This window comes from Miniopterus schreibersii, assembly GCF_964146895.1.
Source record: "Miniopterus schreibersii genome assembly, chromosome: 1".
NCBI classification, from domain to species: domain Eukaryota; kingdom Metazoa; phylum Chordata; class Mammalia; order Chiroptera; family Miniopteridae; genus Miniopterus; species Miniopterus schreibersii.
The window spans coordinates 157,617,821-157,632,433 of NC_138101.1; the positions used below are offsets into that span (position 1 = coordinate 157,617,821).

The 14,613-nt window shown below is 37.0% G+C and overlaps 1 protein-coding gene across 4 annotated transcripts in view; it reads right to left on the minus strand.

Moving 5' to 3' along the window:
- Positions 1-13,638: 13,638 nt before the first annotated feature.
- The window catches only part of RORA (RAR related orphan receptor A), a gene marked incomplete at its 5' end in the record, with an annotated part of 669,505 nt that continues 668,530 nt past the window's right edge, over positions 13,639-14,613 (minus strand). For all 4 annotated transcript variants that reach the window (XM_081159584.1, XM_081159583.1, XM_081159585.1 and 1 more), the window contains one exon: positions 13,639-14,000. In XM_081159584.1, the coding sequence (XP_081015710.1) occupies positions 13,836-14,000 (165 nt within the window). In that variant the 3' untranslated portion in view covers positions 13,639-13,835. The remainder of the gene's footprint in view (positions 14,001-14,613) is intronic.

The following is a 14,613-nucleotide window of genomic DNA, read 5'->3' on the forward strand; positions in this document are numbered from 1 at the left end:
ATAAAGTGGAAATGCTTAGTAGGGTTTTTGAAAGGGTTAAATAGGATAAGGGATGAACTGCGTTTAGCACAGTACCTGGCACATCGTGGCTCCTCCACTCCGTCCCCCTCCGGGTTTAGATGTCAGTTTCCACCTAGGTGTTTTTTGTGGTTGTCTGTTTGCTTTTCCATTCATTAATGAAAGATTTACTGAGCATTTACAATTTGTGCTTGGTGCTGGTTACTAGGACTAAGACCAAATACCAATTTTTCCAAGAGCTTTTTATCGTTGAGAATCTAAGACATTCACATTAAATAATTATAAAACAGAATAGAAAGTGAAAAGCAATGTAAAAAGGTATATAGAAAAGATTGTGTGAGTACAGAGAGGGAGAGAAATTACTAGTGAGAGGGACAGAAAGCAGCTTCGAATAGCTAAAGACGTGTATGGAGTGCTTATATGTCAGTTACCACATTGGGCACTTGACATGTCAGCTCATTTGAAGAATTTGAAGTATGAAGAGGATGGGAAAGGGCATTCTAGACAGAGACCAGCACAAGGAGTTACATAAACGTATTGTGTGAACAGAGTCCAGTTTGTGTGCTATCAGGAAAGCGTGTTCTAAATCTTAGAATGATTTATTATTTTTAAAGCATGTTAACATAAAAATTACACTTAAGTTTAAAATCTCCTTTGAATATAAGGACCCTTAGATAGTTTATTTTGCCTGGAATGCAAGGTTTATGAACAGTAGTAGAAAAGGGTTTGGAAAAATAGGTTGGGACCAAACCACAGAAGATTTTATAAGCCAGACTATGGATTTTGACTTTATTGTATAAGAAATAGAATGCTGGGAGGAGGGGGAAGCTTATAAGCAGAGGAATGACACAATCAGATCTATGTTTCAGGACAGTTTATCTGGCAAGGTATTGAAAGAGTCATAGGGAAGGGGCTGGTTAGGAGACAGTGCTTGTGAATGTTTGTAGATGAACCGATACAACGCCTGCCACTGTGCAGGTAGCAATTCTTACTAGGTGAGTGATACTGATGGCCTGAGGTGGGAGAGAGATGGACATCAAGGCAGTTAGAAGTCAAGGCGTTGGGTACCATCTCATAAAGCATGCAGTCAGAGAGAGCTGGGAGTCCCGTCCTAGTCTTCAGCAACTGCTCAAGGACTGCTCCAGGACTGTTTAAGCGCTCATGCTGCTGGGATCACCAGCCCACAGTAGTGCGCTAGTAGTGTGGAGATTCAAGATTATCATCAAGCAATCTGCTCTGGTTTGGTGTATCTTGAGTTCTGGTGGTTGCAAGATAGCACACAGAATCAGAATTTTTAGAGCCACAAGGAACTTTGGAAATTATCTAGTCCAACCCTCTTGTTCTCCTGATAAGGAAACTGAAGCCCAGATTGTCAAGTGACTTTTCCAACATTACATGATCAGTGATAAAGCTGATACTAAAAATCAAGTCTCATAACTTTTGCCATTGCAGTAGTTTAACATATGCATCCCTTTTTTCTTTTTGTTCTGCATTGTAAACCAGAAGCAGGTTAGTGAAAAGAATGTGGATTTTTGGAGTCCAGCATGTATGGGTTTGATTTGTTTCCTGCTTACTGGTAGTGTGATCCTAAACATGTCGAGTTTTCTCTTTGAGCCCAATTAGAGGAGACATAATAGCTCACCTACAGGATTGTAGTGAGGATTAGAACTAATATGTTAATGAGTAAATATACAAAAAGGGTAATATGCAAAGAGTAAGTGTTCAACAAATAGTAGCTATTAGTATATACTTTTCCTGTCCCCCCAAAACCCACAACACAGTGGAGATGGCATTAAAAACAAATGATTATAATTCAAATAAAAAATGATATACACACATAAAAGATTCTATAGGAGCACAATGAGTAAGGAACTCATTTTGACTGAGACACTTTAGAGACTATTTCAGAGAAGTTTGATTTACACTGGGTCTTGAAGGATGAGTAGGAGTTCTCTGGGTAGAGACGGGACTGTGCATTTTCGGTTGTGAAAAATCATAGAAGTGTGAAATAGCACGCCTTAGTGTGTGTGTGTGTGTGTGTGTGTGTGTTGGTGGGGAGTGATGAAGATCATTGGAGGAGGGGGCCTAGAGAGGGTCTTCATGCCATGCTAGAGAATTTGTGCTTTTGGACTTTATTCTCTGGTGATGAGAAAACCAGTGTGTGCGTGTGTGCGTGTGTGCATGTGTGTGTGCACGCGCGTATGCGTGAGAGAGGGAAACAGCTTTATTGAGGTGTAATCTACCTACTATAAAATTCACTCATTTTAGTTGTACTATTCAGCGATTTTTAGTAAGCTTAGGGAGTTTTGCAACGATCAACATTACCAAGTTTAGAACATTTCCATCACCCTGGAAAATTATTTGTGCCCATTTGCAGTCAATGTTTCTTCTCATCCTCAACCCTAGGAAAACACAAATCTGCTTTCTATCTATAAATTTGCCTTTTTTTCTGGATATTTCATATGAATCAATCATATGTGGCCTTTTGCATCTGGATTCTTTTTCTTAGCAGAATATTTTTGAGGATCATCCATGTTGTAGCAGGTATTATTTCGTAATGAATTATAGCCCATTTATGAATATGCCTCATTTTGTTTACCCACTTGACAGTTGATGGACATTAGGTGGTTTCCACTTTTTGGCTATTATGAGTAATGCTGCTGTGAACATTTGTGTACAAGTTTTTGTGAACTTTGTGTTTTTATTTCTCTTGGGTGGGTACCTAGGACTGGTATTGTTGGGTTGTACGGTAAATTTATGTTTAACTTTTTAAGATACTGCCAAGCTGTTTTCCAAAGTGATTGTACTGTTTTATTCTTTGGAATTTTGAGTAGAAGAAAGATCTCGTTTTCCGTATCTGATAAACTGAGAAACAAACTCCAAGTTGAATGAGAAGCCAATTTCGGTTTTAAAGAATTTATAACAGTAGGTACTTATTTTGAGTTTGTAAATGTTTCATCAGACCAAAATTTCAAAAAGAATGCTTAAAACTGCAAGGGCTTGGCTAAGTAAAGTTATTGTAATTGTTACTAGGTGTGTATTTCTTCTGGTGGACCAAACAAAGACAGAGAAATGTGCAAGATCTGCATTCCCAGCCTGTCAGCAGCTAGCATCCCCAGCACATGAGCATGGCTTGGTCCTTTAACAGACCTGTATGAGAAGCAGGCCTGCTTTGCACCAGTCCATTTGATCCAAATGCACATTAGAAGTAGAAGCCTAATTTTGAGGGGCTACACTGATCTTGCCCCATGAAACAAAGTTTAGTAGCAACAGTAGCAACTAGGACATATGTCTGTGGCCAGGTCTTACTGACTAGTCTATGGTTACTTCTTTGGCTTTATCTCCAAGATAAATAATAACCTGACCCTTGTTTTCTTTATCTAATTCTCCCATGAGATCATGATAAACAGAACTGTAAGATGTCCTTCTTATACTCCTGTGTAAGTACCCTTTTTGAAGTGGAGCAAGCTAATCCACGATGGGGAGGTGAGTGTAAATCACTGTTTTTATCAGAAGGAGCTTAGGCATGAGTTTGGCCAAAGCCAAAGGCCTAGAGGTGACAGATTTCATATTTTGAACTTCACTATTTCCATTAACTCTCAATTTCCCAATATACTGGAAGGTGGTGAATATTTATAATTATATGGAATTAATTTGACAATCCACATATATTTCACATGCATAATGTTATTCTTCCTCTTCTCTAAGGCAGTTGGAAATAAAAGCAGGATTAGGGACTGTCTGTTACATGTAGCAATTTTGGGGATCAATTCAAATATTTATTTTACTGAGTGCAAGAGACACTTAGGTATTGTAGTGTGTGTGCTATGGAGAAAAATGCCAACTTAGTTGCCTTTATTCTGACTTCAGAATAGTTTATAATTTGAATGTCCTTGATGTTACTTTAAAAATAATTTATAGTGAGGGTTTTGCCTTGTTATAAGAGAGTGATAATTAGGCGATGTTAAATTAATTGGTTCGCTCTTATATAATCTACTCAAGAGGAAGGGTGGGGCTGGAGGGATTTTTGGTCTTTGGCTTCATTAAAGTCTTAGGCAGCATTTCTGATGTTACATTTTGAAGATTTCTAAAGCAAAGATGACAAAGCACAGTGTGCATTCAGGACTTCTCCCCTCCTACACTCAGAGCAGATACCACTGATGAGTCGAGGGACCCTTGTCCTAGGAGACAGGAAGCAGCCGGAGAAGCCTCTATCGATCAATAGACGTTAGCTCACAAGTAAAACTTCTTTCTTTGCCTTCTCTGATCAAAAGGGTAGTCTGCTCACTATACACGTTTTCCCCTCTGCAAAACGGAATGAATTCTTTTTTTAAGTACTGTATTATACATCAGTGCTTCTCAAACTTTCGTATGCAAACCAGTCACCTGGGGATCTTGTGAGAATGCAGACTCTGATCTAGTAGTTCTGGGGTGGTGCTCGGGATCCTGCATTTCTAATGAGGTCAAGGTCACAGGTGATACCAATGCTACTGGTCTCTAGACCACACTTTGAGTAGCAAGGGTCTACTAGACTGTTCCCTCGAGACAAATGTGAGCTAGAAAACTGTGTATAGTGCAACTCAGAAAGAAAAAAAAAGAAGAAAAACAAGGCGAGTATTCCATTAGAAGCTGAAGTTTTATTATAGGATAACAGTACATAAAGCACATCTAAAATTGATGTGTTCAATGCACTTTTAATAAAGGTAATGTAATATTAAAGGTACAGTTTCTAAGTACAATATAACAACATTCATATTAGAATGAAAATTGGAGTATTTAAAAGACAACATTAAATCTCTCTTTTTTTACAGCTTGTATTTACAAAATGAATCAAAATATTTTTTTAAATTCAGGACACAATCATATAACAAACAGCTGGAAATAAGCAGACTACTGTAAGAGTGAATTGAAAAGAAAACCCAATGTATGTGAAAAGTTGGATGATCTTCTAATAAAGATCATTAGCAAAGTTTTAGTACAATACTAATTTTAGGATACCCATAAATGGCTTGCATTTTTAGTGTGGCAGAAAAGTTTTTACATACTGTACACAAAACAGACAGATATATTTATAGGTACAGTATTACTGTTTCTGAACTTGCGTGTATATTTACAGAAGGCTGAGTTTGTTACTCACAAGTTTTGTGAAATTTGTGTGCTTAATCCGCAAGACCTACACACAATTAGAATCAGCATTTCATGTGGTCTTTTTAAAGGGGGATTTAATACTTGGTTGCAGAAGAAAGTGTTAACCATAAGGCTTGGCATACTTTATAAATTTACCATAACAACCCAGAGAAAGAATTTGGTTTGGGGCACACTTATTGTCATTTAACAATTACCAAGTGCTGGCATGTGCTGGCCATTGTACAGACACAAAGCAATACAATCTCTATCATCCGAAGCCTAGGATACTGAACGGTGCTTTAAAAAAAAGTTTCCATCTGTTTCTAAGCGAAGCAATAAGGAATGGCATGATTTGTATTAAAAGAGATATTTCCTTAGACTGTAGCCAATTCACTTTAAAAGGTTAACTATTAGCATTAGCTTTCATTAACCACATGATTGCATTTATAATTAAGGTAACAGCAACTCTTCCATAAAAATGGAAAATGTCTAAATTGTGGGTAAATATGCAGTGCATGGAAGCCAATAACCATGGCTTGAGAATTTATCACCTTCAATTACAAAAAGTGCATTAAACAGAAACATTTGCTCTATATTTATAAATTGCTCAAAAATCTTTGCTAAAGATCTTACAAATTCAGTAATATTACAGAACAATTCTAATCAATATTTAATAAGGTTAACTACATCCTTAGTTAGATATTTGATATACTTTGATTTTTAACAATGCCAATAGGTCTTGGGAGAATAAGTGAAAGAGTTGAAGCTCATTATTAAATGACTTTTAAAACGAAGGTCCTTCACTCAGTTCATGGAACTGGTTGAGGTCATATTAAAACAGCACATCCTTTGTCGAATTTGCTCTATGGCCCAGGTTCTGCCATGACAGTGGATGTCTTCATACTTCTTATGGCTCAGGTAGGAGGGGAAAGGTTTATTCCGCCATCAAGCCACCAAGAATATTTTATAGAAGTGCCTATTATCTATAATAGGAGCTAAGTACACAACCCTGTTAGGTGTCTATAATATAATTCCTTAGTAAGAAAAAAAAAAAATTACTCCATTAAACTAGAGTTGTTTCTTTAGGATCTTGAAGGCCTGGCAAATTATTTTTCAGCTCAGGAGATATGGTATAAAGCCAAGTAGCAAACATAAAGACAATGCTAATAAAGTTTTCATATATCCATATTTATAAACAAATTCACCCTATAGATGTCAAATATCCATACTAAGGAAGTAATTTTATCCTAATTAAATACACTCTAGAATAATTTATATAATGATATTATGTATTTAAAGAGAAAAGCATGTCCCAAATCCAGCACTCTGATACAGCTGCCAGTTGGGCACAGGTAGAGATATATATATATGTATATATATACAAATATATAGTTATACTCAGTGAAATTAACAAGACCCAAAGGTGGTATTGTCTAGGAATAAAAGGGTTCTTTTTTTGTTCACAAAAGTAACTTATCTAGCACCACACATCAGAAAAACACAAAAATAGCACACTCTAGTTCTAAACAGCTATGTCTAAAATAGATTATATAGTAAAACCAGTATTATACAGCATATTGTGGATTTGATAAACAGATAAATATTTGCACTGAGTAGGCTGTTTATAATATAACATTTTCTTATCTATACAGAATAAAAGCCAAAAAGTTAACTGTATAGAGATGTGCAGAACAACATTAAATATTATGACTCAAAAGCAGGGATGAAGGTAAATTTGAAAGAAGAGTAAGAGAGAAAATGTTTACAGGCCATTACAAGTTCTTAAGTTAATAGTAAATAAGGAATCAATTGCTCGAGTTGAAGAAAGCAGTAAACAAGAGATTGCATTTACATGCAGATGTCTAAAATTTGTATTTTTTTAAGTCTATGCACAAAAGTCATTTGTTTTATTGCTTGACATTCAGTTATGGCTAGATATTTAACCTATTTGTTTTTTGTACTTTGGAAACAAGAATATTGTTAAAGGTGCCATAAAAATGGACAACATTGAAAACGGTTTGCAAATAAACCACCTAACACTGCAGTTCTTTATACATATTAAAAGCCTTGTCTGGGGTTTGTCATATGTTAAATATATTTAAACTGGGAAAATATGTTGTAGCTTGAAGCCTCCCATTGGCCCAAACATCCAATACAAAAACACATCTCCACAAAAGGAGCAGGCAGACAATACAGGTACATTTAAAGAAGCAGCCAGCTAATGTCCTAATGTATAAAAGTTTACCACTGTTTTATGTGAGATTCCACATGGTGGCTAGAAGAGGATTTTGGATTCAGGGAGGTGTGTACAGTACATACGGATATTTTCGCGCGTGAAATCCTATTCCCTCTCTGCTCAAGAACGATCTGCATTTACACATGTCGTCTGTCCCATGCTGACCGAGTTCCTAGCAACAGTATTTCACCCACACTGCAGTAACAGTGAGCAAGAAAGGAATCACACATGAACACTGGAGAAAATTAGTTGCTCTGAGAGAACAACATACTGACATGTGCAGCATGTCCAAGCTGAGTGCAAGCTACCTTTCCTTAGTTCCTAGAAGAAAAACAGGAAAAGACGTGTGATACTGCTAATGTGGTAAACACACTAAATGTAAACAGCAAACACGGATTCTCGAGGCATCCATTTAAAGTATTCATACTCACTTTCTTAACACAAGACCCCCATTTATGTTTCACTGCTAAAAGACGTTTCTATTTGGATCGACGATTCTGTCATTCATTTATAAAGAAACCACTGAATGTATTTATTGCTCTAAGTTCTGAGGGCCTGTTTAAACATGAAGGTCTCCCCGCCCTCCCCCATCGACAGTGTTTCCTTGGTATGAAACCAGGCCTTTGGATCCTTTTTAAAATCGTTCTGAGAGCCTGCCAAAGCTGATCTCCCGCTCACTAACAAGCAAGCAAACAGACCCAAAGTGAAAGCAGTGGCTTGGGAAAGCCACTGCTTGTTGGCCTTCTCGCTTCTTGAGAATAAACAGTCATAGGAAGGTCCCTTTAATGAAATCTGGTGGAACTTCTTTAATAATACTAGTGTTGAGGGACAGAATGAAGACCTGTATGGTCGACTATTAGCAACAGATCAAGATTTACTGTTGTTGCCTTTCTGGGCACATAATCTGATCTGTAATATAAAGTTGTTTTTATGGGGTTCTGCCGTGTTGTCCCTTTGTAAGAAGTGGTAATCAGAAGCTGTAAGATGTAAAACTGTCAACTATGTGTGTATATGTATATGTATATGTATAGTGTGTGTATATACGCATACCTATATGAGAGAGAGATTTCTGCCTATTTCCATAGTCTATTATCAAAAACAAGGTAAAGGCTTCTTTTTGATCTAAATGACATGAAAAGTTTTCCTAAATTATGCCCCTGTGTGATCATAAAAAAAATATGTAAAAAATATCTGAATGTTTATTCCAAATATGAAATGGAAGAATCAAAGTCAACAATTACACTGAGATTCACTGACTTTATGGAAATCAGTATGTTGAAATAGGAGAACAAAACTGTCTTTCAAAAATGTAAAATGTGCCTCTAAAAGGTGGCTCATATTGTTGTTACGAGGCGGGCTTTGTTTATCTTTAAACATTAGCTCTTGTATTAATTCGACAGATTAAAAACTACAAATGTGGATGGAGAAGACTTGTGTTACATAAAGGGACTTTTATTTGGTTTGCTTTTAGAGGAGACCACAGTGAAAATAATAGTTGTTTGCTGCCATTAAAAAAACATGTTTTACCTTTTACCTCTCTCACTCCACTAATAGGCAGGGCCTTTATCTCATTTGGTTTAAAAGTTTTTTTAAAATCCATATTATATAGAATTTGAAGTGTTTTTTAAATATACTGTATAATGCTATAAATATATTTATCACGAGTATTTTAATTATCCAAGAAACGGTAAGTGGAGTATGCAGGACTGTACTTTGAATGATGCTCTCTGTTGGTATATGACCTACTAATTTATCTTTTGACATACTGGCATAGCTTTCTACAGCTCTGAAGGTTATTCAATGTTTTTAATACACAAGACTGAAGAACACATACGTTTTGAACCTAACACAATGAGATGATAGTGAAGTTTACACACATGCAGTTAGTTCTACACAGTTCACTTGTGCCTTGGAGGGATAGTATTATCATTATGATTAATAATAAAAAACACAATTTGTCCCAGTAGTACTGGCCACCCTGTTTTAAAGAGTTTTAGAAGATCCCTGAGCACATTGTTTCTGACTCGTAACCCCAACTCCAAAACGATAGGGCTTTCTATTGTTGATAGCAAGATGGATTGTCATTCACAGTAAGTCAATCATAAGGTGCTTATCTACCCTTTTTTTTTTCTCACCAATCAGCACAAAGAACTGTCAGAAAATAACTTTTTATTATTAGTATCTTAACAGCACTGGAAGGACACATGATTTAAACAATCAATGTTTGAGACAGTGGCTTTAGGGTTATTATCTGGCTGCCCCTCAACAAGAACAAGTGATTCAGTCGACATTCCTTAGCCAAAGACAAAAGGAAACAACAACAACAACAACTGTACAACTATGTATTTTTCCCTGAGGGGTCAAGGTACACCCGCGAGTGCTCTATGTACATATTGCACTAGAGAGGAATGAAGAGCGTGCAAAACAGCAACGATGAGAGAGGCTCACACCCTACTTAACCCTTTCGCTCGAGGTTCTCCTAGGTGCTTCTGCAGTTTGGAATGTCGGAACGCCAGCAGCTGTTCCTTAGTCTACAACTAAAGACACGTGTTTCCACTATGGCACATTCAATGAAATAAAAAGTTTTCCAAAGACAGATAGACAAATTCCATCAAGAAAATAATACAAAGTTTGTTTGTGTGTGTGTGTGTGTGTGTGTGTTTTTTAGAAAATTACATTACTTTCTTTCTTTGTTTCACATTACAAAATCTTTTTTTTTTTTTTTCTTTACACAAATCACATTTTATTGCAGGAATAGTTCAAGTGCCATCAAATATTTATAGAAGGGTTAAAAAAATAGAAGTCTCTCTAAAGTGGTCCAGACAAGGCTTTGTATAGAATAAATCTTTTTTTTTTTTTCCCCCATCTTCTAGTTTTGATTTAAGTATTTTGAATACATTTTCTTTTCCATTGACACTTAGTAGCCTAGAAGCGGTCTGACACACGCACGTCATACAGGAAAACCACACGCACACACTCACGCTCACGCACACACACACACTACCTCCGCACTTGACCCTCAGCCCACCCTCTCTACGCTCACAGACATCTGGGAATCCACACTATAAAGAACAACCAAACTTAGAAGCAGTGTCTTAAGTCATGTTTTCCTTAAGTTAGGAAGGGTGAATTAGGATGCTGAAGACTTTTAAAAAAATCCATAGCTTTAACATAAATTAGGATGCTGAACACTTAAAAATAAAAATCCATAGCTTTAACACAATTTGCAAACTGTCCAAAAAAGCACTTTCATCTGCACTTTTGATTTCATTGTGACCGAGGCCAGTTTCTTCACAACAGAATGCAACCGTTTGGACACCACTGTAGCCGATGGCACTCGGGCTCTGCACAGAGCCTCACTGACCCGAAGGAAACACTGCACCAAAGGCCTTACAGCAGCAGGGATGACAATGATGTGATTCCAATACTTAAAAGACTATTGGACATTTATGTTTAGGGAACTTTATAAGAACTATTGTGAATAATTGTTCGGTATCACCAAATAGTTTGTATCATCACACAGGTGTTTCTATAATAAGAAAATAAAAATGCAACGTTTTGCATACCCTTTTCTAGATTTCCTGGTTTTTTCAGCTGAATTTATTGTTTAACTTCAGATCTCAACTTTAATCCAAATAATAGTTGTTCCCTCATGTCACGGAGCATGCCTCCATGACACTGTTCCTACCCTATAGATGTACTTTGCTCTTAGAGTCCACACCCTGCTTTTCTTTCACAAAGACCTAGTAGCAGCATCGTGTCAGTGTATCTCGGTTTACTCTAAAAGCAATGTCACCATAGGGTGACTATGACTGTGATTAGAGCATCTTTTTATTTTTTTATTTTTTTTGCATTAGGTACATGAAAAATCCTTTCTGGGAAAAGGAATTTCTTTTAGGTTCAACATTATGTTCTCTCTCACCCTTAGAGAAGTTCAACGAACTCTTATCGTTTCATTAATGGACACTGGAATTAGGTTTAGTTGCTCTTTAATGCGCTAGCACCTGAGGCTGGTCATATTCAGAAAGCTTTGGTTAAAAAGAAGTTAATATACTTTAATAAAACCATCCCCAAATTTAGTGAATCAGAACGACAAAAAACAACAACAAAGAAAACAAAACCAAACCAAAATAAAAATACACCATTTTCCCCCAAAGGAGAAACAATAGGAAAAACACAGACAAATAAATAACTGAACTAAGCTTGGTACTTTTTTTCAGAGTATAAATACTATTGCTCTTTAAAGGAACTATGCTTATTTAAATTAAAAATTTGATTTAACCCTTCCTGCCCAAATATAAATACTATATGCTTATAGTTAACCTCTCTATATAAACACTCATAAAGTTTCATAGGCTTGTAAGAAATTTAAGTAAATAATACTCTTGTCTTCTATTTATGGTTAAACCCTCACTATATTTTTGAAAAAAAAATTTTAGATGTCATTTAGGCTTCATACACACTTCTGTGTGAATAATTCCTTCTCCTTTTCTGAGTCCCTCAGGAAACAAGTCAGAAAGTCAATGGAGTTATAAGCAGAGTGAAGGGCTCGGGGAAGCCTGAGCTGCGATCCAGCATCAGTTCCCATGGGACAGTCAGGGGGCCCTGGTGGCCAAGGAGACACCTCCTCCTCTATAAAGGGCTGCTTGGAAACTCCCACCTCTACACGGAGGATGTTCCCTTTTCTGAACAAACATGGCCTTGGATGTCAGACCAGACGTTTGACTCCTACCCCGAGTGGGACTGAAATCATCATCAAAATGCCTACGTTCCCAAAGGCCACTTATTTTTAAAATATGCACACTTGTATATCAGACAGTTCCTTCTCCCTTTCCCCATTGGGAATTATTTTTAAAAACCCACAAAATTTTAAAAAAACACACCAAACAACTCACTATTTCTCACCTGAACACCAAAGCCAAACAATCTTCTAAATATTTAATGAAATAAATTACAGTCCACAGTTTTCTAGCGACGATAAATACGAAAGTAAATGTTTGCAGTTAGCACTGACTTCACTTTAAAGGCTTAAAATATTTAATATTTAAATAACAGAAACTGGTTCAACATGGTATGCCTCCCTCACCCTCTCATTCATTGTCTATGAAATATGGAGAGCAACATTCTAGAACTACAGCATCTAGAAGCAGCTAGACTAGAAATAGTTCACTCTGAGATCAACTCTTAGGGTTCCTAGATTATACCACGAACATAAACATTCACAAAGCGAATGCTTCCTGTCCTTACCTGGGGAGTGTGTGTTTGCTCCACAACCAATCTTTGGGTCCTTCTTATAATAAAAGCTAGATTCCAGTAAGATATTCTGGTTCCTGATTTGTTCTCCAAGCATACAACTGAATTCCAACTTGAGACTGACTCTATGTCACTACTGACTTGTATAAAATGAGCCTCTCCTTCTTTCTCTGCCTCCTTGAGGTGGCATTTTTAAAAATAATATGCACGATGATCTAAGTCCACAGCACCAATCAATCACTCAAACTTTGTACGAAGCATAAACACATCTATCCTTAAACTTACCCAAACACAAAGTGTAATTTAGGGAGAGTTCCATTTCTAATTCCCAATTCATGGGTTAAAAAAAAAAAAAAAATCCAACATCATGATTTCTAGATATGACCAGCCAGTCTTTTAGAAGTAATTTTGTAAACAGCAGCATAAATATCTCCCAACGTACCTCCCGAGCCTTCTCAGTTAAACTTGTGTTTCTGGTGCGCATGCGACACGGCAGTGAACACACTAGCATTTAATTTAAAGGAAAAGGTGCCAAACGAAAGTGCCTTATCAATTCAACAGGAAAAGCTACACCAGTAACTACATTTTATATTAATCAAAACAATATATAAACAATATCTCTTTTAGCTATATATAGTCTTCATGCCCATTTACCCTGTAATATATTATAATGCTATTGTTGCTAGTGCTATGGACCCTTTCCGCGCCCTCCTGCCGACTGGCAATAATCGGTGGGAAAAAAAATAAAAACTTCCTTCATGAGACAAAGAACAAGTTGTGCAAAGTGACGCTGCAACCTCCGCTATGCACACCGGTCACCGATCATTGCTGGGCTCGCGCGTCACTAACAGATTGGCGATTCTGCAGAAAGTCTGTGGGCAGTGAGCTACAAGGAAAGGAAATCCTCCAACTTTTGTACCCTCCTCCTGCTGTAAACAGAGGTCAGCCATCAAGAAGTCAAGACAGAAAAAGGGTCCATATCTGTAGGCATAATGGAAATCATATGCATGAGAAAGACAAGTTCAACTTTTATTTGTTTTCATTGTTTCCCCTCCTTCGCCTGACCCCGATCACCAAGAGATGTGCAGTGTGTTGGCGCTCCAGGTCTGCGCAGGGCCGTGGAAAGTGTCTCGGTTAATATGTTTTGTTTGTTTTTCATGTTTGTACTTCAGACATTCTAGAAGTGCTTTAGGTGATACATTTACCCATCAATTTGCATCGCTGGCTCAAATTCTGAAGTGAACAACTCCTTGTATAAGGGAGGAAAGTGAAGCCGCACAATGTCTGGATATATTGCTTTAAATGCCATTAGCTTTTCTGTATGTCGTCCGCATAAGGCTCTTAATGTAGACACCTTGCATATTAACTGTAAGTGGGAGAAAGGACATGTTGTCAGGGGGGAACAGATATGAGGATCAATATTCGGGGAATCTGGGTGATCTTTACCACATTGTTTATAATAGTGAAACACACTTAAAGCAACTTAAATGTCTAGTAATGGAGGATTGGTAAAAATAGGGATGAAATAGTTATAGCACAGAATACTGGGTATACATTCAACTCTAACGATGAGTTTCTTCAAGAGAAAGAGTCTGCCTAAAACAAAGCAATTCTGGATCTAAGTCTCTGACTAAACAAAGAAAGAAAAGTCAGAAGGTCTGGATGGAAGTCCCAGCGTTGACCACTGACCAGTTGAAAATAATATGATTTGCAAAAATGCTTTTTAAGCTCAAAAGCACTATGCAAGCACAAAATACTATTTCAACCCAGAAAAATTCCTCTAGTTTTCACCAGACCATAGGTCTTGTCCATGTGTTAGGTACTTTTTATAACAGAAGAACCTAATGGTACCCTTGCATCTGGGTAAGAAGATGCAGAAAAGAGGAAAGCTCCTGAGAGTTCATCTGCCTTCAGTTCCCATTCTTGCCCCAATTTTTCATTTAACAGGTGCAAAATAGAAAACAAAGCAGCAATTAACT